Here is a 27,971-nt window from a genome sequence, read left to right on the forward strand (position 1 = left end):
AATCCCACATACTGTATGTTGTGTATGGAGATTAAAAAAAAATCTTTCTGTAAAAAGTTTTATTTATGTATGTGGAGAACATTATAATGAAAAAATGTTAAGTTTAAATTGCTGAGAAAATGTGGAGAGAATATTGACTTGTTGATATTTTGAAACATTAAAGTTATCTGTATCTGAAAATAAAGAAAAGTCTCAGCAGGAAAAAAAAACATTTGCTTTTGATTAGTTAAACTATTTTTGGTTTTTATTTTGTTTTATTTGGTCATGATAAAAGCAATATTACTCAAAACTATAAACCACAAAGCATGATGTTTTATTCAGAGTGTTTTTGTTCTGACAGAACCACACACCAATAAAGGTCAAATGTGTTGATCATGACAAACAGTAAGTTGCAAGCTTTCTAGTTTTCAGGCTGATGGATACAGTTTTTTGCATTTTGTCTCACAGGTTTCAGTTTCTGAGCAGCTGTTTTTCCTCTCGAGGCGCCAAGTTGTCTGTATTCAAACATGTGCAACCACTGAAACCATTAAATCTTATGCAAACCAGCAGCACAGACTCAAGTTTTCATACTATTTACATTCATTTTTCAACCACTGTGTCTTGTTTAATGATGCAGTAGTTTTGTCTCTCATTTATATTAGTTGGATGTCACCTGTCCATGGTTTCACTGCACAATGCAGATCAATAACAATGACTATATGCAATTGTTTGTATTGTTATCATAATTATGGCGGCCCATGGGCAGAATGCAGCCCTTTCCCTACCTCATTCCAGACCAGGGGTCTGCAACCTGCGGCTCTGGAGCCGCATGCGGTTCTTTTGCCCCTCTGCAGTGGCTCCATGTGGCTTTGACATTTTACATGGAAATTAATAATATATTTTTTTTATCATCATCGCTGTTTTAGGCCTACAGTGATTCTTACATTCTCTGACAGTAAAAATGTGCAGCCTACACACAGAATTGTATCTGTTCTAGCAAGTTGTGATTAATTGAATGATCCTGAGTTAATATCATTGTGTTTTATGCTCAAGCCTGAGGGTTGATTGTTGTATGTGGCTGAGGATAGTGGAAGGATTAACTCACACTGAAATGGACTAAAATAAATTTAAACTGTCCTGTGTTTTTTTTTTATGATTTATTTTATTTTTACTGTTTTTAAATCTAGCCTGCCAGTATGCTTTTTATTTATTATCATATGAGGCTACTTTTTATTTTGTACATTTTCACAAACACAGGGAGGACTTAAGTAGGTCTGCATATATAGTTCTGTATTGCTCCTCTATTTCTATTTATTGTAGGCTACTTATTTTGTTTCATAAATGCACCAAAACATGGCATCATTGAAATGGAAATGCAAAGTTCAAGTACCTTGAGTAGCCCACTGCAGAGTTGCTCCATCATGTGAAAATATAAATTAATGCTCATTTAGGCCTATTAATAATCTTGATAGACTAATTAAACTTTCTAGGTTACCTTCATTATAAGACACAAATATGTTTTGCAGCTCCAGACAGATTTTTTTGGGTGAGGGACGGGGGCAAAAATGACTCCTTAGATAATAACAGTTGCTGACCCCTGTTCCAGACCTTTGATAATTTTGTTAGTAGGCTTATTAGCCCATTAGTTAGTTACAGTCTGTCTGTTGCTAAGCACAGAAATATTCTTATTTTATTAAAAAGTTTAGGCTGTTTAAGCAGAGGGAATTACGACAATCAAACTAACAACCTAATTCTGAAATTTAAATCTGTTTTCTCCTGTATTTTTATATAAAATGTTTCTCTATCACTTGTGAAAAGTAATAAACAAAGCTGAGGAAAAATGAATAAAAAGCGCATTGTTTTAACACATTTAATTGCAGAGCTTTACTGGCCCCTCTAGCACCTCACCTCGCAAAAACACTGATTCCTTTTATGTGATTGGATCTTTACATTATTTGGTAAACTAATACGAAAAATCACCATAAATAAAAATCAGTTGTTAATCCCAATGCAGGAAACAGCAGCGACCACAGGTATATATCCTCGCTTTCAACTAAGAAGGATTTATGGTGGATATGTGTTGAATAAAACTGTCAGCGGGAACAGCAGACATGCATGTTCATCACCTCCCAGCACCTGGAATCAACAGCCCATGTTCAACTCAATATGTAAATTCAGAGATTTTACATATTGGAGCCTATTAATAATAGAGAACTAGAACTAAAACCTTAAGCAAAGTCATGAGAAGCCCTGTGAGCCCTGTGTGGTAACCTGTGTTAACTGATATGAGATATTTAAATTTGCACTCTGTTTCTCTTACTGGCATAACCACACCTCACACCTGGTGTCTGTGATGCACCGTTGCTCTTTGCATTGTTTCACTTCTGTATTCTGGTACTTTTTTGGGACCTGGATCTTACTCAGTGCTTCTGCTCACTGCTTGCTCTGATCACTCTGGCCTGTCATGCTGCAACATCTGTGCAACTTCTCCATCTGATACCAGCAGACACTAGAAAAGCACAACTCTGCCATCTAGCCTAAATACAAAGACACTGCATCTACTAATCTATATACACTTTCCCAGGTTTAATGAGTTAAGAAGTAAAATATGTATTTTTCTTCATTTTCTGTCAAGTTTTGTCTAAGGCACACCTGTCAGGTGGATAAAAGTAAAAAAGGCTCCCTAACACTAATGGATTTTAATGTTGTGCTCAGGTTTTGAGAGAAATAAGCCTCTTGTGTGCACAGAGAAAGTCTTCAATCTTTTACTTCAACTCAAATAGGATTAAAAACAACAGTGTTATGTGTATATTTATCAGTGCACTAATAGAATTGTTAATGTTAAGTTATAGCTTTTAGTTTTGTGGGCCCCAAGACTTTCAGACCCATGTCATCGCCCATATTAAAAAAATTCTGGTTGTGTCACTATCAGTGATTCATTAATTTATTCATTTCTTGACAAAATATGTAGCAGACCCATCAGTGAAGCGCCTCCTAGTCCCCAGTGACCACAGAGACTCTCATGATCTGAATGGGGCTTCAAGCCTCAAATTAAGTGGTTTCCTGAGTCTCAGCAAAGATATTCAAATGATGACATCAGCATGGGTGCAGATGAATGAGAGGCACTAATCAGTCAGCTTCATGTCCCTCAAACAAAGTAGAAAACAAGAAGGTCTTCATTTGTGAATTATCTGACAAATCTATTTATAACTAAAATTAACCATTAATCATTTCTTGTAAACAAACCCTCATATCCCTCGTTCATAAAGCTAAGGTCATGGCAAACAAATGACCTTTGTGTTTCTGGGTGTATGGTCCAATGCTCACTGTCTTATAGACATTGCAAGTCATCACCAGTGGATGAACATCACAGACATTTCAGTTACATGACGGAGCAAGACAAGGATGCCCATTTTCACCCTTCAATTAACTTTGATTTGCATTTAATATGTTTATATGAAAACTCTCACCAGATCCCTTTGTTTTCTCTTTTTAGACAACATGATGATGATGATCACAGAACAGACCCCTCTTTATGATCCAAATGTGGTTGTTGGAGGATTTTGGATGGCATATGGCTTATGTAGAGGACCGAACAAAGGAATATGGGAAGAAACTCACTTCTTTTGTAAAATTATGATGCTTTAATCATGACTCATTGTGTCTGTGGTGGAGTGCACTGAGACACACACAGATCCAATGACCTCTGACCTCAAGGAGGAAGGATGTCAGGACAGACAAGGAACAGACCAAGACAAGAAATCCAGCCACATCCTCTGCCATCAACGTGTCTACAGTCATAAATTCACCACACTCCTCCGGTTCATTTTTCTGGTTTCCCTCTGTTTCTCTCCTTTTATTCACCATAAATGTCTGAAATTTTCAGAACTGTCTGCTTAAATGTGTAAAATATATATACTGTATATATCTTCTTCAGAACATATGATCATTTTGATATTGTGAAATTATAACTCTGCTTTGAAAATTTGCTAATTTACAGGATACCACACAGCTATCAAGTTTTGGTAATAACTTTAACTGTCACTGTTTGTTTGTTTGTTTGTTTGTTTGTTTTATATACACTTAGCTTAATCTAATTGTTTTTACTCTTTTCCTTTCAGCCGCCCCCGTTATTTCAAAGCCATTCTTCCTTTTTCCTGCTTGAACACACGCACACACGCACACTCGCACACACACACACACACACACACGCTCACACAGGGTTGTTCCTGTGTCTCTCATGTCTCTCATTTGTTTTGTGCTGCATCACTAATAATGATAAGAATAATGTAGTGTTATTGATATTAACCATGATCGTTTATTGTTTCAGATGTGCTCCACTGTTACTGTTATTATATTTGTTACGCTGATGAATTCATATAATAAGCTGGCATGTTTGTAATGCATGTGTAAAAGTAAATGAGACAACAATAAATTAATGAATAAACACAATTCTTTGAGATTCAAATACCCCTGTTATAAATACATCCTTTATCACTGGACTCAGACTGCATTTAGGAAAATAAAGATTTAAATGAGAAAGAATACGTTTGTCATGACTTGAGTAATTTATTACCTTAAATCAAATGATTACACATACTAGTATATAAGAGTAATTATTCTCCAGGAATACGCGTAGTGCTACAGTATAGTGTCATAATACCCACTACAATGTATACCATCAGACTGTCCACAAGAGTGAGACAAAGCTCAACATGCAGCAGTGCTGATGTCTATCAGAAACACTAGTTGTGTTGACATTTGAAGATGCTGGCGGGTCTCAACTGGACTTATAAATGACATGATACAGAGGTACATTCACATGAAAACACACACAGGCTGTTTTTGTGTCTCTTCTACTTTCCATGTACACACATACACACACAGAGTCACTATAAATGTGTGCACACTCTGTCTTTGAGTCCGAGCTGCGTGTTTGAGTCTGCATTTGTGTACCTTGTGGGTTTAAAGGAATCCACATCTGGGAGGGATGACACTGAGACATCCAGGCTTACCATTGGCTACCTCAGGAGTAATCTGGCACTGCGTGCGCCCTGATTGGCTGGGGACCTTGTGGCAGACAGCCCAAATCTGTGACGCTGTTGCTGGGATGGAGTCACAGCATGCTGCTGCCAGTCTAAGTGCCAAGGGACCCGCAACAGGGAAGCCGGGCACCGTGCCCAGCAGACTGCCTGAGAGCGTCTCCCTGTCTAACACCCTCATACCCTCCCATATTCTTATGCCAAGGCCCCCTCCCTCTGGGTCCTTGCTTGACCCCTTCAGTGTGTCAATATAAACCAGGGACAAGCAACAACCCAACAGCTTCTCTCTCTACAACCACTGTGGAGGCACCACTGAGCAAGGTACTCAACCACAAACCGCCAGTGGCCAACTGTAGAAGGCTGTGACTGTACTGAGCAGCTCCCAGCGCTAATCGTGTTGAACTGAACTTGAAGTAGTGCAATGCAGAAAAAAGCAGACATGCTCAGTCAGCTTTACTTGGGAAATAGAGATTTATCTTATCGTAAAGACAGATTAATTTTATCTTAAAGGCATTAAGAGAGAAACTTACTGTTGTGCATCCAGACTTTTCTGGAGCATTTGCTTTTACATCATATCAGTTTAAATCGAAGCAAAATATGGAACGGGAAAAAGGTAAACAACAACATCTTGATCATCACTAAATGAATGTTTTCATTCTTATGACCATGAAAGTTTAATTACTGTAATTAGTGTCATGATAAGCATCATCCCAGTGCCGTCATAAAAGCACACACACTCACTCACATTCATTTTCTTTTATAGTCTGAGAAATGTAAGTCGGTGCGTCCTCTATCCTTCTTAATGTTACATTTACTTCCATGTTAAAAGGGCCATATATGTAGTTTTGGAGAAGAAATTCAAAATCAGAATTTTCATATTCACAGTAATGACGAGGTAAAAATACAAACTCAGAAATATTCATTTTTTTCTATAACTGAATAAACAAGCTGTTCTCAGAGGACAATAAGGTCCCCAGAACACTGTTTGAAGCTAGAAAGGTGTCAGGGTCCACCACATATAAACAAAGTAAAACAGTATGAAATTGTGGTGTCCTTAAAGGTCAGTTTGTTTATTCAGTTTATGCGGTCATGAAAACGTTATTTAATTTGTTTAAGCATAAACAACCGGCCAAGGAAGATCTTTCTATTCTGATTAAAATGCATTCCCCGAAACTGCACAGTGCAACTTTAAGTCTTGAAACACCATAGTGTAAAGGAAAAACCCATCGAGAAACCAATCCCACAGACTAACTATACAACCCATGTTAGACCACAATGTGAATACTTAAGATCTGCAAGTACACTGATGCTCTATTTATACTTCATAAGCTGCCATCAAACAAATGCGAACACATGTCAGGAGGTCCTCCAACCCACCAAATAAGCAAAGGAGAAGTGAGTGGTCCGGAACACAGGCATATTGAGAACATGTTGATACATGTACAGTCATATAACCAACATGACCCCAATAAAAGATGAAGTCTAATGATTCTTTAATGATAAGACATGTATATGTTGTATATGTATGTAGCGTATGAGCACCACTTACATGGTGTGTCTCAACAGAGAAAAGTGATTCCAAGTAAGACACAATTTCACAAACAACGTTTAGTTCATGCAATCGGTGCAAAGGACAGTCCCTTATCCTTCATAAATCATGATCAATATCTTAGATAAAGAGGTTTTGTGCTTTTCCACCACACAGGCAAACATGCAAACCATCACTTTTTAATTAGTGATCCACAACACAAGCTGAAAATTGCATCTGTAGTTTGACAAATAATATTGTTGTTCCCAAACTAAAAATGACAATGCACGTGCATTTTAGTTACAAACACATCCAGCAGGTGGCAACATTCTATTAACCATGTTGACCTATAATGTAATGTCACCAGTGGCTTTTTTCATGTTTTGACATGTCACAGAAATCACAGGTGTAAACAGTGAAGTTATTGACGGCTGAATTCCATTTAGCTGCTTGTTTTAAGGGTTTTTACAGTCCTGGTATTGAGCTCACTGACCGTTACTGGCTTACTGTGAAGATCATTAATAATCGTATTAATGATACCTGTGCTTTAACAGATATGACAAGTTAAACTGTCTGCTGTGAAAAAGGTAAACTACAGTGGCAAAGTTATTTTTAAGTTGGATTCTCTGCCAACAATCACTTCAAATCCAGTCTTCTCACTCAGTTTCACCCAGTGCTGATACATGTGTGCTAAAAATGAAAGACGATTAGATAAAAATAAATAAAAATGTAGTAAAAGCTTCAAATTCTGGCCAATAAATTCAGTAAATATTCTAACCTATCTCTGCTGTACTGCTTTGAAAACAGAAAGACATATACTGTATCTTACTACTTCTATCTATGAGGAAAAAGTGTAGAGGTATTGTTTATTTGCATTCTCACTGTCCTCTAGATGGTGGTACAAGCTCCCACAATAACTATCTCCAGGAAGACCCTTCAGTGCATTGCTCAGCAGCCACTTTAAAGGGAGGATAAGATGTTTATTTTTTATTGCACTCAATGTATTCTAAGAAAAACTGTCTTTATAAAAATGTCTATAATGGGGTGCGCTGTGTGATAGATAGCAGTGAGTTACTATAAATGTGTTTTGACCACAATACATGCCCTTGGATGCAGCTAAGAACACAGCAAACAAGTGTAATTTACTGAAGCATGTATAATACTATAACGACAACATAACTGGAAATGTTTGTGATGAGAGTATCTCTACGATCGCCACTGTTATTTGTGGGTGGGTGTATCGAGCAAATGTGTGACTGCACTTGTGAAAAAGAACACCAGAGTTGTGATGTCCTTTTGCTATGAATTTGCTGTAACTTCCTGCCTCAGCTTTTCTTGAGAACACATCACAGAAAATCTCAACTGATATTTTGCAGCTTTACTTTGCGGAAACCTGTTTGTCAAAGTACAGTTTCACGACCATCAAAGCATCTTTTCAGAGAACTTTTGTCACATAAACAAACCAAATTACTAGAATAAATGTTGGCATTGTACATTTCTGCATACCGTGGATATGTTTGGCCTTTCAGGGTTCAGCATTTTGTTTTAATTTTCAGTTTTATGCTTAAGGTCTGGATAGGTTTAGTCACAAAAACAGCTTGGTTAAGGTTGTGAGAAGATCATGTTTTGGAATAAAATACCTGCTTTTGTTGCCACAAACATGACTAAGAAATATCCCGTCTTTGTTTCCACAAAAACGGCACCAAAATGTCTGTTTGGTTGGTCTCTAACACTGGTCTCTCATCCACGTGTCACGCCACCACCATTTCCTCCTGCTCCTTATAAGGAAGGCTCATGATACGAATTGTAGAAAAGTTGACACCGTACGTCTGAAATGTACAAATTTAACATCCTTGGTTTGTGCCAACTTGTTATTCTATTAAATTCCAGTTTAGTTCTGAAGCCAGGTATGACATAATATACATTATAATCATTAAAAAACAGCCATTGTTATAATGTTATTAGTAACATCTGTGCTTGTCCTAGTTTGACAAGTCAAAATGTTGGTTAAAAAAAATAAAACCTGAAAAAGTAAGAAAGCTAATGTTCCTAAAGTTATCGTGCTTTTATCAGCTTATTTGAATGCTACAAGCTGACTGGAAATGTGGAAATAGAATAAAATGAGATGTGGTCAGTACTTGCCAAATCAAATCAGTGTGACTTGAATGGAGGGTGTCATTAGGTGACACTTCGGTTGCTGACTTGTGGGTTGGAAAATGTTATTTTCATATGTTAAATTAAAATGTTCATAATTTGGAGCGATAACAGCTGTGGATCAGAACATAGCTCCATATAGTCAAGCAAATCATCATGGATAAGTTAAATGGAATAGGTTTTCCATTACCTTTAGTGTGCTCATGAATTAGATTGTGCTGTACACAGTGAAATAAATACCCTGTGACATATTTTAGGGTATATTTTCTCTGTAAAATCCCAGTTAAGACTTAAGTGGTCACAGATGTGTCTCCAATATTTTGACCTCTCATCAAGTTTGTTTATTTGTCCGTCTACAACACAGGGTCTTCAACTAAATGCAAGTCCCTTGTGGAGTGTAGAGGATGAGTTCACCAGTGTCACAGCCTGAGGAAAGAAGCTGCTCTGTAGTCTGGTGGTAGGGCAGCGGATACTTCTGTATCTTTTGCCAGGTGGCAGCAGGGCGAGCAGACTGTGGCCGGGGTGGCTGCTGCCTTTTAGTATCTTTGGGGCTCAGACCAACCTCACCGATATCACTGATGCTGTGTAGATGGATACCAGCAGTGTTCTGGGCGGTTTTAATCACCAGCTGAAGAGCCTTCCTGTTTGTCATGTGTCACCCTTACCCCAGTCAGGATGCACTCTATTGCTGCTCTGTTAAAAGTTGAGAAGTTCTGTATAATATCATTGCAAGGACAAAACCAAAATAATCCAGTGAGGAAAGATTGCATTTTGATTTGGTCTTAAAAAACATTACCAGAGATACGCATGACAAAAAATGCACATGAACAGAACAGTAACCGTTTCCACTGGCAAATGTGGCACACTATTTTCCCATGACACACCAAAGTTGGGCTTCTGTTTCCTTCGCTTGCAAAGAAACTCACAGGTTGTTGTTTCTTTTTTCGCCTTACGTCCATATTTCCTGCTGTTGCTACAATGTTGATGCTTTTGTAAAGACATAAATGCATGACTGTCACTTTCACATGCACATTAATGCATATGCAGGCTTTGTCAGACAGTAGATTGCTATTGCTGGATACAGTACAGTGTGCCCGCATGGGGTTTGACCTATAGGAGGGCCCTAACATGTCTCAGCTGAACACAGGTATGATAGATGTCATTGCAGCCTGCACATAAGGTTTCACTTGTTTACAGCCAACACGGGCGCGGCTTTATCCCTACTTTATATGCGCGCGCCGAGTTCACTCAAGTTAAATAAGCACACACACACGCGCGCACACACACACGGCCTACTTTTCCCAATTCTATCGCTCATATGCAGGGAGAGGGAGTGAGACGAGAGAGAGAGAGAGAGTGAGTTTCTCTGTGCAGGCTGCTGCTGTTGCTGTGCCAATGCGCAAACAGCGCACGCCGTGGGATAGGTCTCCCCAAATTGAGGCTGCGCTCGGAACGATCATGCGATTGAATGACGAGCGCGTCATGCTTGTCTTCCTCCTCTGCTGCGCCGTGCGATCAGTGGCTCTGTGTTCCGCAATCCCCTGGGATACTGTACCGCCCTCGATGGCTCTGCTATCGGCGTTTAGCTCACACTGAATGGCCGCCCGGAGCGAGGCAAAGCGGGGAGAGAGAGCGCTGCTTCTCCTCCTTTGAACCGACGCTCTGCATCAACTTCCCAGCGAGGGGGTGAGTGTCTTCAGCCTGTCCGCCGATGTGCGGGGCGTCCTGGCCGGGGTCGTCTGAGGACCCGGCGGCGGCGGAGGGGGAGGGGGGAAGGCATGAGCGGAGGGGAGGGGGGGTCCGTGCCGGTGCCCTTACAGTTAGAGGAGTGGATCTGGGTTGATGGACGGTCCGGCCGACACGGGACAGTTACAGTTTGGGATAGGCTGAGAGGGGATGGGTCCGCGTTGGCACAGTCCTGAACTTTCTTTTGCGCCATCCAATCAAAACAAGGAAACGTAGTGGTGCTCGTAGTGAAACGGTTAATTTCATGTGACTCTTCTCTCATTTATGTGAATATTGGCAGTCAAGTTTTTTCTGTCTTTCTTTCTTTCTTTTTTTCTTCTTTTTTTCATTGGCACGGCAGCTCTTTGCGAGCGTCGCTCATAAAGAATTGTGCCTTGTTGTGCTCCCACCCCCCGCTCCGTGCCGCACTGGTTCCGTCTGGCTCGCCCTCAGCTGCTGCGTGTCCTGGGATGACCTGTTGATGTCGGTAGAATGGAGAATGGCAGGGGGAGCGATTTCCCCCATCACCAAAATATTTAAATAAGCAACATTTGGGCTTGACAACCGGCGTCGCAGCACAGCTACCTCGTCCGCACAGCCAGTAAGTGTCTTGTTTATCTTCTGAGCGTGCTACTATCGCGGAAATGCGTGACATTGTGCAGCTGGGGCTGAGTGTGCATGAGGTGGATGGTGCGCCGGGGCGAACCCAAAATATTTAACAGTAGCGTTAGCTTAGCCATTAGCCACCTCTAGAGGCCCGCTGCGGATGGGAGAGGGCATCAAACATTTCAGCGCTGCCGGCCACAGGAGGGGGAGAGGGGCGAATTGTGACCGCTTAGCCCGCCGAAGATGGCTCACATTAATGTACTTTGAGTAGCATTCGTCGGCACGTAAACAGTAACACACCGTCGCCCTCACCCGGGTATCACCGGGGCTGGCTGCCATCCTGTGTCGCCCCCCCTCCCTCCCGGCTCCGGTGCCAGCGCCAGCGCCAGCAGACAGGGGAGCACTCCCGGCGGGTAGACTGGCACACGGAGCGGTCACCCCGGTGAGTTAAAGAGCTCCTTATCTGCTTCCCATTATCCGGCATCCTTTTTCGTTTAAACACTTTCTGCACTCGCGGGGCAACGACTCAGTAATGCGGAGTTCAGAAGTTTAGAAGCTTTTTTGGTGTGTGTTTGTGTGAGTGCTGCTTCACATCCAGGGTGTCCCTGTTATATAAGAATCAGCACGAATCAGGCCTGTACATACTGTATGTCTTGTCTTGGTAAGAGCAGCGCAGGCATGCAGGCATGGGCACATGGGAACCAGGAAATGCCTATAGAGGGAATGCATTGTGTGCCAGCTGCACCAATGACTCCACAGTAATCACTCACATAGCTGTGTGAGTGCCCATGCTGTTTTTTTCAGTGTGGAACTGGAAAGTAGTCAGACAGTAAAGTGTCGAAATATGTTGACAGCTGCCCCATCATAACTTACCATAAGCCCCTTCCAATGCAGGCAAAACATTCTCAAGGCTTACTATGAAAAGTCTAAGGTCTTAAGTATGTTGTGAGTATGTTTTGACCTACTTTCCTCACCAGGCTGGTCTGTGTGAGATCTCAGCCACAGGGTGAGCTCGGGTTAATTTCACTCGTTCACATGGCTGTGCTCTATATATTTAATGGAATAAGGACCTGAGATGATCCCTCTCATCTCTGCAGGCCCCACTGCCCCTCCTTGGTGCATAAAGACACACATGAGCACACACACACACATAGACACACAGCCACATTCTCTCTCACTGTCAGGACAAACTGTGCAAACACACCCTGCTCTCAGCCCTGTGTTTGTGTGTCTTTATGTGCACGCATGTGTGCTTACTGCGGCTCGCCAAACTGTAAACAAGCAGTATTGTCTAATGTCTGTGTGTGAGTCAGTGTGCCTTTTGTGGGTTTGTTTGAGTTTGTGTGTGCGCATCTGTGTTTTAGTATGAGGGAGAGGGAGCTTGAGTGAGACAGAGACAAAGAGAGCATTTCTCTTTACCCTGGAGCTTGGCGAGGTCCCAAATGAAAGGCTTTGGATATGATGGGGCGGCTCACTCCAGCCCTCATCAGTCAGTCACACCAAAGTTGGTTGTATGGCTCTCACAGGGCGAGCTTCAGTCAGTTTGTTCTCACATTATCAGAGATTGCTGGCATCTATCTAGCTATGTGTGTGTGTGTGTTTGTGTGTTTGTGCAGCATGCATTCATGCAACACTTTTAAGTGGTAAAGCATCCGTGTGAAAAGTAGCTTTGCCCCAGCTATGCGTGCACACTGTTGTACGCTGCAGACCTACTCATTTGTGAATAAATGTAAGAAGACATATGACTTGTGTTCTGCATTGAGTTCAGGTTTATACTCAGTGAAAAAGCCACATGGGCTTATCAAGGCATCTGTTTTATTGTTTGCTGATGCTTAGGCAGTTATATAGTGGCTTTGAGTACAGAGGGCATATTGCATACTGCTTATACATGTGATGACCCAATACTGAAGAGTGATATAATGATCATAAACTTTGTTTGTATACATACCTTTCATACAAGAAATGCAACTCAGACATAAAAAAGAAATAGAATTAAAGGGCAGTTCAACCAATTTTGCACATTAAAGTGTGTTAACAGGTCACATACAACTGCACATGTGACAAAAGTAGTACAAAGCTTTTTGTGGCTCCAGAGGAAACTGCATGTAATCTGATAAACTGCCTTCGTTGATGCCACACAGTTGCTAAGTTGCATGGGGGTAATGTAGGCACCAGGTTAGGTTCTAGCATTGCACTCCTAAAGCACTGTTGGACAGTTTAAAAACAAATTATCCAAATCGATACAGCACCACCAGAGATATCCCCTTTTTATCCAATGCATTCTTCCTCCTTTTCCAAACCTGGTGCCTGCATTACCCACAATGCAACTGGGCTGCAGAGTGACATCACTCGAGGCAATTTATGAGTTTACATGCAGCTTCAAAAGGTTTTATACTACTTTTTCCACTCATGAAGTGGTTCTCCCCAAGACATGTAAACATTCTTTAATGTGTAAAGTTGGTGGAGTTACTATTTAACATAAAAACAGACTCAGCCAATTAATGTCAAATATGATGAAAAATCAAACCCACTTTATGATAATAGTAAAAATAAGATGGATGTGCTTAATAACAGGGAGAGAATGCCATAATGTAAAATAAGATGGAGAATAAGAGACACTTACTGCAACGATTACTCGATGAGTTGTCAAATTCTGAATTAATGGGCAACTAATTACATAATCATTATTTGGTTTCTCTGACTCTGGCTTTTCAGATTGGAATATTGTTTTGATTTCTTTACGCCTCTATGACAGTAAACTTAATATCTTTCAGTTGTGGACCAAACACGACATTTAAGACGTTATCTTTGGGAGACAACTGATCGACCAAACAACTGAGAGCGGGTCGTCCACTAATCAGGAGGTCGGCAGTTTGAACCCGGGATCACCTGGCCGCATGCCGAAGTATCCTTGGGCATCACATTGAACCCCAAATTGCTCCCGATAACTGTTCCATCGATGTGTGACTGACGTAGCATAGAAATATCTGGCAGCGTTTTTTCGATTGGAAGTGTTGTCGCAGGTCGGCATGGCAGCCTGTGTGAATGTGACAAGTGTCAGTGGACTAGAAAAGTGCTCTTTAAATGCCAAGTACATTTACTTGATAATAATAATGGTAAAAATATGATAAAAGCAAAGGATTTAAAAGAAGTGCTGCCGTCAATAAGTGCAAGACAAAGCGCAAACACGTTTCAGGCCTGTATGAGGAAAGTCATAGCTAGTTAAAGGCTAAAGTGAATAGTAAAGTAAAGTAGATTCCTCCCCACTCTGTTCTGTAGAGTAAGTTAATATATACACATTCTTAAACAAAGAAGAACATATGTGGCACATTATCTGCAGTGTCTTTACGTATCCTGCCACTGAACACGAAGCTGTCCTACAGACTCAAGCAATAAAGCCGCCTGCATTTCCACAGCAGAGGGGACTTTGGTACTCTTTAATATTTACAGGCATAATATAGGAATCTTGGAGAGAGGGTGCAGGGTAAGGGGGTATGTTTGTCTTTGACTGTTTAGAGAAGTGAATGGAAACATGCTATGTGGTGTTTGTTTAGGCCACACACACACACACACACACACACTGCACATAGAATAACAGAACATGACCCAGTTATCTAAGGACACCAGGATTTTATAGCTCATAGAAGGCAAGAAAATAAAAAAGGCTTTCACTGAGCCTGCTCCTGGCAATAACAACCACTGCAAGGCTGAAGTGACGTATAGGATTAATGCAGTGTAGATTATCCACGGAAGCTTCAACAAAACTTTGTTTCAAATATCAACGTCCTGTGTGAGCCTGCCAAAAGCCTTCCGTAGGACTGTGTGAAGAAATATTTGCGGCCTGTGTCAGTTAAATATGCCAAGGGAAATAATTCATACTCTGGACTACTTTTCTCTCGAATAGAGGCATTTCTCTGTGAAGGATTTGGCCCTAATAAAAAAACTAGACCTCCATTAGATTTAGTGTATGTTTGTCCCAGCGAAAGACTGTCAGCCATTTTCTTGTCCATTAGTGGACATTCCTCACCTGTTTTGTTTTTAGGTCTGCTTTTCTGTGAGCTTTTGGTCTTCTAACATAACCTTGTAACAGTAGACCTCCTCACAGAAACAGCACAGGATAAAGACCACAACCCTGCTCATATGACCAGGGATTCAGCAGTGTAAAGACAAGGTGATACATGAGTCACTATCTGGGTTAATCTACAGCTAATATATGAATCTCACATAGTCCTCCAGCTCATGGAGCTCCCAGAGGTCTGGGGACGAGCAAAAACAACAACAAAACAACTTTCTTTTTTGTTCCAAGCCCATTTTAAGGAGACGTGCTCATTTTCAAGTTCAAGTTTATATTTTATTTTATTTGGGATTACTACTAGAATAGGTTTACATGCTTTAATGCTCAAAAAACACATCTGTTTTCTCATACTGTACAGTGCTGTCCCCCTCCGTCTGAAACGCTCTATTTGAGCTCCTGTCTATTTAAGGTCCCTCCTACATGGATACCCAGTCTCCTCTGATTTGTCAGCTCACACATGCCTGAGCCAGCACCACTAAGAACAACAGAGCAGCTGTGCTTAATTAATTCTTATTTGCCAAACTAGCCACGAGGGATAAATTATGCAAATATGTGACATGGTGACTTAGTGTGAAGTCATAAAGTCATGGACTACTGGTGAGACTACTGACGAGGTGTTTCTGTGGGAGAGGGGAGCCCCCGTCGGTGTGGACAAAAAGGATTACTGGTCTCCTTTAAAGCAAATATCCAGTGTAAAATCAACACTACAATCAAGCCCCTGTTGAGGAATAATGTGTTCACAGGAAAGGTGCAAGCAGCAACAGTCTGATGCTTCCAATTGAAGTTGAACCGTGTTAACAACCTGCGTTTACATGACGATGGAGTGTCACTCTGTCACGTGTTGTAATTGTGTCATTCCTCTCTTTCCATCCAGACAAGACCCTTTGGTGGTGTGCGTAGGCGCACCATGGCCCAGACCCTCCAGATGGCGATCCCAAACTTTGGCAACAATGTTTTAGAGTGTCTGAACGAGCAGCGGCTGCAGGGCCTCTACTGCGACGTCTCCGTGGTGGTCAAGGGCCACGCCTTTAAGGTACTGACAAGACAAGTTGTTATAGTTTTCATAATGGAAATTACGCTTATATTGAAAGTCAAGGCTGGGGTGTAAACAGTTTGTCCTGTGGCTTCATGGCCATCATGATGCATGGAAGATTGAGTGCCAGCGTACTTCAAAATAAGTCTAACTATTGTAACAGAACAATTTGAATGATATTTAGCCTTAAACATATCTTTATATGAGTTTATGAGAATGTCTTCCGACCCTGTCTCCATATCAGTGAACACAGAGTAAATTCATTCACCAAAAGCCCATTGCTTAGAAGAGCTGACCTAAGATTCTTTGGTTTGATGTCAGCAGCAGTCTCACATTATATATTCAAAATCAGCACTACTCTCAAACGTTCTAATGGGACGCCCTCTTATCTGCTTTTGTCTCAGGCACATCGAGCCGTGCTGGCTGCCAGCAGTTCTTATTTCCGGGACCTTTTCAGCAGCAATAGTGGTGGTGGTAGCAGCAATGAGACGTGCCCAACCGTAGTGGAGCTCCCATCAGCTGTCCAGCCCCAGAGCTTCCAACAGATCTTGGCTTTCTGCTACACAGGCCGTCTCAGCATGACGGTGGGAGACCAGTTTCTTCTCATGTATACTGCCGGCTTCCTGCAGATCCAACAGATCATGGAAAAAGGCACGGAATTCTTCCTCAAGGTAAAAGCTGAAATAGTGTCAGTAGAAACATATTATCATATATTGTATTTGTGTTTGTGAAATAGGAAAAGGTGGTTTTGAGGTTTCCATGCGATGAGTGCAGTGGAAGAGGTCAAACTTACCAAAATTACTGTTAGGGTTTATCTGGTCGTATTAAAACCCAAACTACAATGTGTCTATATCAGTTGGAACAGCTCTAAAATATATGATGTGTTCAGATATTTTCAGAACCAATGGTTCTGGAGATATCTAAATCAGGACTAAGACTACAGGAGTTTTGGGCTAATTTATCACTGATTCACCCCTCCTGACAATCAGAAATCAGGTCTGGGTCATGGTAGGTACCAATGTTCTACACAGATTATCTGGTAATATGATGGTTTTACAGATTCAGGTTTAAACCTTCGAACTGCTCGGCCGAGTAATTGGGCAGCCCAATAATTTCAAACATGTTTAATCTTAAATTAACTGCATGACTTCGTAAGTACTTTCCCAGCGGGACCACGACAGCCAATGAGAGTGACATCCTTTGGCAGCGGACGGTGTTACCAAGCAACTAGGGATGCTAGATGATATCAGCATATGATTGATATCTGCCGATAAGATATTGGCCTTGACCTTTTGAGTAAATTGAGTAAAATGACAATTTAATTATGTGCACACATCTCAAACCATTGTCTCAGTACTTTTCTCATGTTACCCAGTGAAGGTGCAACCTGATTTTAAAATCAGTTGGGATTTTCAAACTTCTGTAGTCCAAACCCGGCCCAAGTGTTGGACTGAAAGACTGACCATCTTTCAGCCTAGCCACTAGCATGGCAACATACTAGAGACTTCACCTATATCTGTTGGTTAATCACTGTGTTTATGTATGCTGACCCAAAGTTGATGTATACATTCACTTTTAGGTCTCCTCCCCCAGCTGCGACTCCCAGGGCCTTCAAGCTGAGGAGGCCCCACCCTCTGAGCCCCAGAGCCCTGTAACGCAAACCAGTAACGGTGCAGCCCGGCCGACCTCCTGCATGACGCCGCTCTCTCTGGTATCACGAGTGAAGACAGAGCAGCCAGCAAGCCAGCCAGAGGCAGCCACTCCTTACTCAGTGGTCTGCACTCCTGTAGCCAAACGGCTGTGGGAGGGCGGCAGCAGCCGAGATGGAGGCGGAGCAGGTTCAGGGGGCGGAGGGGGGGCCAGGAAGGCTGCTCGTTATTCCCAAGAGGCGGTGCGGGGCAGTGCGATTCAGAGCCCCGGAGCCCTCGGACTGGCCATGGGTATGGGTGCCACCGCAACCAGCCTGGCGGGTATGGTGGCCAGTGGCGGGCTTACTGGCAACGTGGGCACCAACGGGAGCTCTGCAGCAGGTCTCGGCATGTCAGAGGGCGCCAGCCCCGGCACCCTGAGCACCTACGCTAGTGACTCACCCATCAGCTACCATGATGATGAAGAAGAGGAGGAGGGAACTGATGAAAGTGCTGAAGAGCAGTATAGGCAAATCTGCAATATGTATACTATGTACAGCATGCTCAACATGGGAGCTGCAGGTAACGGACATAGGACAGAAGGCATGTACCTGCAAGACATTTTTGCATTCTCTGTTGATATTTCCCATTTTATTTTTATGGATTTATTAATAATGTTTCTGGTTTTAGCATGCATTGTACTATGCACTATATTTTCTCTGTGTGGGGAAATGTCATTTTGTTCTAATCTTGCACTACTGTGTTTCTCCAGCTGCTGGCGAGCGTGTTGAGGCTCTCCCAGACCACACGGAGACACGGGGTCGGATGCGAGGCAGAGACCTGACATGTCTCCCCGCAGAACTCATCGCTCAGATAGGCAACCGCTGTCATCCCAAACTGTACGAGGAAGGAGACCCTGCTGAGAAACTAGAATTAGTCTCAGGTATGTTAGTATGTGTGGGCGTTTTGTTGTGCGTGTGTGCTCACAGAAACTCCTTACAAGCTCATTTGGAAGATATATTAATAATCTATATTCGAAACATAAAAACTTGAATAACAAAATAATCATGATCATAATAATCATCAGTATAATCATATTAGTTGATTCTAGGGGCAATGGCAGGAGTCTGTATACACATATTTCTAAGAGGCTGTCCTCAAATGACTGGGCTTGACATTGGCATGCAGATTATGTGGCAGTTAACCACATTTGACTCAGTGTGTTTATGACAAGGACATCCTGTGACAATGTCTGTGTTAACTTACAGGCCGAGTTACATACCTTCCAATATAGTGTGCGCGTGTGACTGAGAGACAGACAATAATGAAGAAGGAAAAAAATGAGGAGGGAGATAACATACACCAGTGTTGTAAGGGAGTTTAATAATAGAATAAAAAGAGAAAAAAAAAAATATATTGTGAATGTAAATAATACCTGTAATGAAAGTTGACACAGATGTAAATTTAACATAAAACCTGAAAAATAAAAACAAAACAGAAGAAGGAAGATGGCAAAGAAGTGAAAACCAAACTAAAGCACAGCCTCTTCACTCCACACCTACAGCTCCAATGTTTGAGATGAATCATCTTGTCACTGGGTAAACAAATCCTCCATTCCAGTAAATCTAGTATATGACAGGTCAAACATGCCATTAGGTGAGACAATAAATGAGTCAAGGAAACAGTCATGTTTGGTGGCTCATTCATCTCTACTGTATTCTTTGCAGGTACATCTGTGTATATATCGCGAGCCCAGCTAATGAACTGTCATGTGAGCGCGGGGACCAGACACAAGGTGCTGCTGAGGAGGCTGCTGGCTGCCTTCTTTGACAGGTTTGTTCCTTCTGTCTGCATGTCTGGGTCTATTTCTGCAAGTGTTTCATGTGACGTTAGCAGAAGCTTTGTTTGAATATAGAAATTAATGTATTTTTTTATCTGCCGGCATTAAAGCGGTACAGCAACTATTTTTGTTTTCTTCTGTTCTGTTTTCTCTGAATCTCTGTCTTATTTTGGTGCATCAGGAACACTCTGGCCAACAGCTGTGGAACAGGCATTCGCTCGTCCACCAACGACCCGAGCCGCAAGCCCCTGGACAACAGAGTTCTGCATGCGGTTAAATGTGAGCGAACATGTTTATCTGTTAGTGGGTGTTTGCCCACAAGCATGCAAACACACAATCACAATCACAAGATTGCTTGTGATGTTTGTGCAATCATTTTGTACATAAACATATTGTACACACATGTTGTGTCGCTGAAGTTAATGATTAACGATTGTAGTTATCAACAATCGCTTTTTGACCAAGCCAACATATCCATAATGTCATTTTGACCACCTGCAATTCATTTCTCACTAGTCAAAATGTTGATTCTTTATCACTAAATGTGGCGTTCCATCTCCCCCTTCCATTGTATTCACATCACAACGCCGCTGTTGTTCGAATCATCTGCTTCCTGAAGTGGTTGCCAAATTGTCGCACTAGCCAACGTTGCTAATGATGCTAACTCTAGCTAGCAAACGTTAATGTTACTAATGCTAGCTAGCTAATGTTAGGGCAGTGACCTGACAACATATCTAAAATTCTTAATTCACAATCATAATAATGTTTTTAAGGAAAAGAGATACTTTTCTGCAACTATTCACAAACTCTATTGTTTTTTTAATTATTTGTCTATATAAATATATTATCAGTATGTTCTTTAATCACAACTAACCAATTTAACCATTGACTTCTCAAACTCACCGTATAAGAATGAGTACCCTCTGTATTTCTCACTATTTGTAGTTCCAGCTCTCACTGGTCAAAATGTTAATTATTGCTAACAACAATTCATTTTCTACTCGTGGCAATGTTCATTGCAGTTATCTAAATTTTTCTGACTTTGCTGATGATAAAATAAATTCTAGAAAATTCAGCTCTGACTGACAGCTTGGAATTGTAAATAGTAGGAATGTAATGTCAGATGATTTGATTTCACACATCTGGGATTACAGTTCAGATATCTGGAATACACTTGTAAGTAAAGTGAAAATTAAATTTGTATCAGTAGCAATTATATTTTAGGTATCTACAATACAATTTATAACTAATCAGAATTTAACTTTAGATATCAAAAAAGTAATTTCCACTAGTCAAAATGTCATTGTTGATATCTTCAGTTACATATGTACTTATCCAAAATAAATCTGCTTATCTGTTGAATATTTATGGGGTAAACTTCCTATTTAAAGGTCGATCAATGGCTTCGTGGTACTTGATGTACAATCAGGCCCACATATTGGAAATGGTTTGTTGATATGTTGGACATATTGTTGATATCTGAAAAGAGATGTTACATTTCCACTAGTCACAACCCTTTTTCAACATGCGGAAATTCAATTGTAGATATGTGCAATCATTGTTTTTAGTAGTTAAAGAGGAATTAATGATATTTATAATTAAATTAAAGATATCTGTAAATCAGTTTAGTTGAAAATGTAATTTTTACACGAGAAAATGTATTTTTTAATATATTAAAATTGTTTTACAGTATATTAAATTATCATGTCAACTAGACAAAGTGACACTTTGACATGTGGAAATATCATTCCCACTAGTGAACACTAAATCACTAGTAGTCTGCCCTACTGATTTAATGTTAAAAGTGCTTGCTACTTATAATTAGCATTAGGTTATAACTCACAGTGACCACTAGATAGCAACATTTTACTGTGAAATTGAATGTCAGACCTTGATGAAATTACTGTAGTCTGGGTGTGTTTATATAAAAAAGGGAAAAGTTTTAAACAAATCATGTGTAAACACTGAAAGCTCAGATTTTTTTTTCTTTTTCTGGTGTCTTTGCTCCTCTGACAGTAAATCTTTGAGTTGTGGATATTTGAGCATGTCATCTTGGGCTTTGGAAAAACACTGATCAAGCATTTCCTGACATTTTATGGACCAGCTCATCCAAAAAAAAATTTACGATTAATCAGCAATGAAAATAATCGCTAGTCGCAGCCCTAATCAATACTGTAGGTGTTGTAGTGTGAGGAGGAGGAGCTTCGATACTTGAGACTGCTTAAATCCTCCTTAAACCTCGTACGTAGGTGAAGTTCTATGGGGAATAAAAACAGCATTTAATAAAGTACAGAATTAATGGGCACCATTACTCATTTAGTAATGTGCATTCCTCTTGTGTCTTGTGAACATTAAAAACATAATATTTCCCCTGACCACTGTTTTTGTAGTTCAGGTTCCTGTCTGCCTCATGACACTAATTCTTGTCTTGCAGCATAACAGTAAATCAGCCTAACTGTGCTGTCTTCCTTTTCTACACCAGTTTATTGCCAGAACTTTGCCACCAGCTTCAAAGAGAGCGAGATGAACGCCATCGCAGCCGACATGTGCACCAACGCCCGACGTGTGGTCCGCAAGAGCTGGATCCCCAAGCTGAAGCTACTGATGGCGGAGAGCGACGCCTACAGCGCTTTCCTTCCCGACGGAGTCAAGATGGAGGACGACACCCTGGGGGCGGATCCGGCCTTCGACCCCGCCTCTCTGGAGGCCACGGGCGGTGCTGGCATGGAGTCGGGCGGCTCTTCAGGTGAATCGCTACAGGGCGTGGGCGGGGACGGAGCAGCGTTATTTTGAACATTGTGTCCTGGGGGAAGGTTGAAATTTGGTGACACGCGTACCAGTATTCCCCAGTTCTGCTTGCCTCCTCACTCTTTGGCCCACGCTGATCTCTCACATCTGACTGTCTGTACTACACTGCTAGGGGCAACAGCTGCTGTTACCCTGATGTAACTAGGACATGAAAACTTCAATTTTTGCTTTATGACTGTACAATGGAGTTAGTGAGGAAAGGGAGAGAGTAAGAGGATGTTAAGTTTTCTCCTGCCTCTCCTTGTCTGTTTAAGGTGTGTAAGCGCATCCACTGTTGCATATTAAATACATTCCCTGAGATGCAGGTGGTGGGGGGAGCTGCCAGTGCAGCCTGAGGAGGAAGGGATGGCTGGTTGGACAGGCTAGGAGAAGAGGTGGCAAGTATATTGAATGTAAGTGTCAGGGTCATTTTTCTGACAACTTGTATTCCAGCCTCGGAAAAGGAACTAAATTTAAAAAGGATAACAAAATGAGTCAACACTACCTGTTCTTCCTCCCCTCGCACCTTCCTCTCATCACCCTGCAAGTATTCTTCGCCCCACGCCACCTTACTTGAGAGCCGAGAATCTCACCTGAGTATTTCACTGTGCAGTGTCTCAAAGAAGTATATCTCACCCTTCTGTTTTCTAGAGTTTTAGCATGTTTCTCCTCCATCTACAAACTGAAAAGTGATCCAGAGAGACGGAGAAAGCTTTTTACTGAGATGATTGTAAAGAAAATTTAAGGGCAACAGGTAATCAAAGATGGTCATATTTTTAGAGGATAAACTATATTTATACAAGTGCTCATGCCCAAATTGGTGTGAGCAAAGAGAGCGGGAGGGATTGTTTTAAAATCTCGATCTTCATGTTTTATTGAAAGAGGTCTTGTCAAATAAGGAAAAGTGCTATTTTTGCAGAAAAAAGGAGTATAATAAAGCAGTCGTATCATAGGACCCTTAGTCATTTATTTTTATCTTTATTTGACAGTGCGGAGTGATGGAATGAGCAGTTGAACTGCTAAATTTGAAGCATTTCATCTTCTGTCTTCACAAGCTTAAAATGAATAATAAGACTTGATTCAGCTGGCTTGACTGTTGTCTATGATAACCATTTCTTGTTAGGTTATGAACCTGCAACGCTTGCCTCCTTCGATAAAACATCAGCCCACGATTTTGAAGACGACTCGTAGAGATATAAAGGTTATATTGATCTGACAACTAGTTTTTTCTTTGTACTGAAATTATTGAAAAACTGCTGACATTATAGTGCGAAAGGAAATAATAATGGAATAATGGAACGTGCCTTTTAATTGAAATCATCGCAGAAGCCTGGTGGGTGCAGTGATGTCATGAGGAGGCAGGAACAGGTTTTATGGTACTATCCATGTGTGTGTGAAACTTTGGGTATGTAGTTTATCCATGTATCGAATGCACCACCTCTTTAATTTTGCACCTTCCATGAGAGGTAGAGTGGAGGTTTCTGCACCTTAATGAGAAGAACCAGTGGTTCATGCACCTTTTTTGAGAAAACGTTGTGTAGCAACTGAAACCCTGTAGGTGTAATTTGTCTTTTTTTTCCATGTCTGCCTGTTTTTCAAAGTGGCACAAACTCCTACTGTAAATAATAATCAAGAAGACTGTTAGGTTGAGTTTAATCCCAAGTGTTCTTCCTTTCTGTTTGCTGGATGCATCTGATTATGAAATGTCGACAACTGACCTTTTTTTTTTTTTTATGTGAAAGTTTCTGTTTGTCAGAAGTTTTGTGAACACACGTGGACCTGTAGATGACAGGTCAGTACAGGGGGTTCCTTATTCCTGTTGCAGGTGGTGTGAATGTGTTCTTAACCTGAAATGCTCTCACAGACGACTGATTTCTGAAAAGGTTCTATTTTTTCTGAAGACAAAGGAAGTATAAATGAGGAGTAAATGCTTCTTACTCAAGGCAGTTGAGTCAATCTTATTAGAAGCATGACAGATACAGCTCAACCTATTTTCATTATGGATTAAAATTATATAGATGAGTTTATGTAGATGGTTTGACCTGATGGTTTAGGAACAGAACAAAAAATGCAGTACCTTGTAAGTATTCCGTTATGGGTAATGACAACAAAACCTCAGTAAGCTTTGACTGTAGATGCCACACGAGCACCCCTCCCCCACTTACCTCACCAGTATCTTTGAAGACTGTTGTGCTTCCTGTCCATCATGCAGCTGGTGTCATGTTTCACCTCCAAGAGTTTATTCACATGTTTCAGAGAGAGGCAAGGCAGAAATTTAATTATGATATGTTTGTATTATTTGCGTTGTGGCTTTTAAGTGAGCTTAGTTTACACAAGTTCAACACAGCTCAAATTACCTTTTTTTTAATTATTATTATGACAGTACTAAAGTTAGCCTCTGCCAGGTGCATTTAAGTTACCATACTCCCACAGAAAACTTTTCATTTCAGATTTGAAAGGCTTTCAAAATAAATCCACACCAGATTTGTAGCTTTGTGTACAATAAAAGGACCAAGAGATATTCAATCTAGCAATGAAATTGAACTATATGAAAAATGTAGCTTCTCGTTTGGAGTGATGTCCACAAAGTCTGTCAATCTTCGTGCCTACAGGTATGACAGTTAGCCGGTAACACTTTATAATAACCATCATTAATTAAATGGTCAATTTATAGTTAGTTAAACATGTGTCAATAGTTGGTTTACTGTTTAAAACAATGAATTGCGTAATAAACCATTTATTAATTAATTGTAAAGGTATATAAACATCAGTTGCAACTTTATAATAGCCATCCAGATAATGTTTGTAGATTTATTAACCACTTACAAAGTATTGTAAACATCAGTTGCAATTGTACAATAAACAATTGCTTTATAAAGCATTTAACTGTTTAACAGTCAAATAACTATTAACTAAATATAACAAAGTAAAACGGTATGAAATTGTTGTCCTTTTAAAGTCAGTTTCTTTATTTAGTTTACTCAATCATGAAAACGAAGGAGTTTATTTAGTTTGTTGAGGCATAAAAAAAATCAGTCGATGAAGATCCTTTTCTTCTGATTAAAACTTCTTCCTAAAACTACATAGTACACCTTTAATTAACTATGATTTACATATATTTACCATGTATCAATGATGGCTACCATAAAGTGTTACGCATAACCAAATTACTGTTCAGGTGTTATTCACAGAGGTATTGGCGAAGCCAGAGTATAATTACCAAGTGCAGTCTTGTAAAAACAGTGAGTTTCCCATAGAAAACCAAAATATCAGACTTAAAAATGAAATTTAAAAAAATAATAAAGTAGCTTTAAAAGTGACGACAAGGCCTTAAATGAGTTTCTTGCAGGAACCATGTAACACAGTGAACTACTGAATGACTCCACTCTGACTCATTTAATGGAGCTGAAATATCACCAGTGAATCAGCATTGATTCTTTCACAACACAGAAAGTGTCCACACTGCACCATTAACCCAGTCAGAACATCCTGCTGTTGCACCTCATGAGCCCAGCCTGGAGACACAGGTTTAGGGCCTGTCTAGTCAAGTAACTGTGGTTACAGTATGTGTCAGGGGATTTACCTACAGTACGCTTTCAGGGCCAACTCTATGTTCAGAAAGTCCCTCACTCACAACCGTCTGGCACAGATCTTCATGTGCAGTAAGGCGTATGAGTGTGGTTGTGTTTTACTTTGTGTGCTTTGGAGAATAGAAAGCTTTAACGCTTTTTTTTTCTGAATTGTAATATCTGTACCTTTTCAACGTATGTGTTTACACCTCACAAAATATGTAGACCTACACACTTGAATGGATAAGGTGTGGCACCGCATGGGGAACCTTTTGTCACTAAACAGTACATATATAAATATGATTATACACATGTATAGATAAATACTGTATATTATATATAGACACACACATAGAGGTCAGATTGTTTGTTGTGCACTCGCAGCATGAGGTATAATATTTACCCAGAAACAGCGCTTCTTCACAACCCGTGCAGTAATTGGTCTGCCCCATGTCTTTGCCCCTGCTCCTTACCCTCTGTAACCCTGTAGCGCCAGTGGACATCCTGTACTGCTCATCCTATTCTTTCTGTGTTCCAAGTGCCAATAACTTTGTGAAAGCCCTGTAACTGTGACCCAACATTATCAAAGGTAATTGCACATTAACGACTGTAAAATAAATAAATACAAATCATAGAGAAAATGTCCAAATGGATTAAATAATGAATATCTTAATAAAAGATTTGTAACAATTTCTCTCTGACTCCTTTTTTACTGGTTATATTTTTTTTGTTTTCGCATTCTTGAATGTTCCTCTTCATGCACTCTTCAGTACTCACACCTGGAGGCCGCTGTGTATGACCAGTTTTTTTTTTTTTCATGCTTTATGAACATATCGCCCCACACCTTCCTTTTCTTCTGTAGTTTTGCTTTCATACTTGCTTTCTGTGTCATGAGGCCATGTTTCATATTCTACTCTGTAAGAAAATGACACAACTCAACTTTATACAAAGACTGTTAAAATAAGGCTTTCCTCAAAGGAAAGACCCTTTTATAAAATGATTAAGTATTGAATCAATGATTAATTTCCATCATTAACTTTAGCACTATGACAATTTTAATTATATCAAAAACAGGCTTGATCCATTTCTATCTAAGGTGGTTCAGATGAAAGAATCAAAAACAACTTCCTTTCAAATTGAGTATATGTAAGGCTACAAAACACACTTTTTTTCTGATGTAATTGTGACTAGACCAACGTCCCTGTATGAATTGAACCAGTGGCGCTCTCTTCCTTTTCTGTTCATGCATGACCTCCTTTAAAATATCTCTTTGTCTCACCAGCAGGCCACCATGGCCCAGAGCAGAACCAAGTTATCTTTTTAATTTCCCCTGTTAGTGCACCACCCAGTGTTGAAAGGATGAAAATACAGTATGACTCACTCAAAATCCACTATTTTGCCAACTCAGTCATCACATAACAATATATAATGCTATAACCAAGAAAGAGTGACTTTTAAACCTACATTAATCCATATTTTGATAATAAAATTAAACTAATTATCTCTGTGTGAAGTCAAGATAGTTGCTTATGATGTAACCTTTAAGCCTCTTTCAGGATGTTGTTTGAGCCCAACTGCTGAGAATTAAAACACACATAAACCAAACATACAGTATACACCATAAACAAATGGCTGTCAGGTAAATAAACAAAAAGCTGTTGACGAAATTCAAACATTTAATTGGTTAAATAACCAAAAATCTCTTCTTGGTGGATCAACATGACTCCAAAAACATGTAGCGATCTGTTTCTGTCTGCCTTTTTATAATGTTTTAATGTCCATTAATATCGGTTTAAGGTAGAAAATCTTTGAATGGAGTCCACTGCAGTCCAATGCAGTGGTTACATAATTCTCCAGATGTGGAGCACAGGCATCTCAGCAATTTGAAAAGCGGAAAGATTTTGCAATCCTAATGTTAGTGCCATCTGGGGAAGAAGAATTTAAGTTGGCTTTCCTCTGACAGAGGGGTGATCTACTGCCGGCATATGTGAAATGCAGAATATAC

At 40.4% G+C, this 27,971-nt stretch overlaps 1 protein-coding gene across 4 annotated transcripts; it reads left to right on the top strand.

Moving 5' to 3' along the window:
- Nucleotides 1–10,211: 10,211 nt before the first annotated feature.
- Nucleotides 10,212–26,660, top strand: nacc1a (nucleus accumbens associated 1, BEN and BTB (POZ) domain containing a). Of its 4 annotated transcripts, none has more exons than XM_073494587.1 (8): nt 10,212–10,389; nt 15,984–16,142; nt 16,547–16,813; nt 17,722–18,373; nt 18,543–18,713; nt 19,498–19,603; nt 19,792–19,889; nt 22,093–26,660. In XM_073494587.1, exons 2-8 carry the CDS (start codon nt 16,017–16,019, stop codon nt 22,401–22,403), a joined length of 1,731 nt encoding a protein of 576 aa, XP_073350688.1. In that variant the 5' UTR covers nt 10,212–10,389; nt 15,984–16,016; the 3' UTR covers nt 22,404–26,660. The 4 variants fall into 4 exon arrangements, with proteins under 4 accessions (XP_073350688.1, XP_073350687.1, XP_073350690.1 ...); XM_073494586.1 differs by lacking the exon at nt 10,212–10,389 and adding an exon at nt 10,658–11,029; XM_073494589.1 differs by lacking the exon at nt 10,212–10,389 and adding an exon at nt 10,658–11,029 and having other exon boundaries at nt 17,722–18,352.
- Nucleotides 26,661–27,971: the final 1,311 nt, after the last annotated feature.

This window comes from Pagrus major, chromosome 23 (assembly GCF_040436345.1).
Source record: "Pagrus major chromosome 23, Pma_NU_1.0".
Classification (NCBI taxonomy): Eukaryota; Metazoa; Chordata; class Actinopteri; order Spariformes; family Sparidae; genus Pagrus; species Pagrus major.

Coding starts and splice junctions, on each gene's coding strand:
- nacc1a (XM_073494587.1), top strand. CDS start 16,017: ATGGCCCAGACCCTCCAGATGGCGATCCCAAACTTTGGCAACAATGTT. Junction 16,143..16,546: donor TCAAGGGCCACGCCTTTAAG/GTACTGACAAGA, acceptor CTTTTGTCTCAG/GCACATCGAGCCGTGCTGGC. Junction 19,890..22,092: donor AGTTCTGCATGCGGTTAAAT/GTGAGCGAACAT, acceptor TTTCTACACCAG/TTTATTGCCAGAACTTTGCC.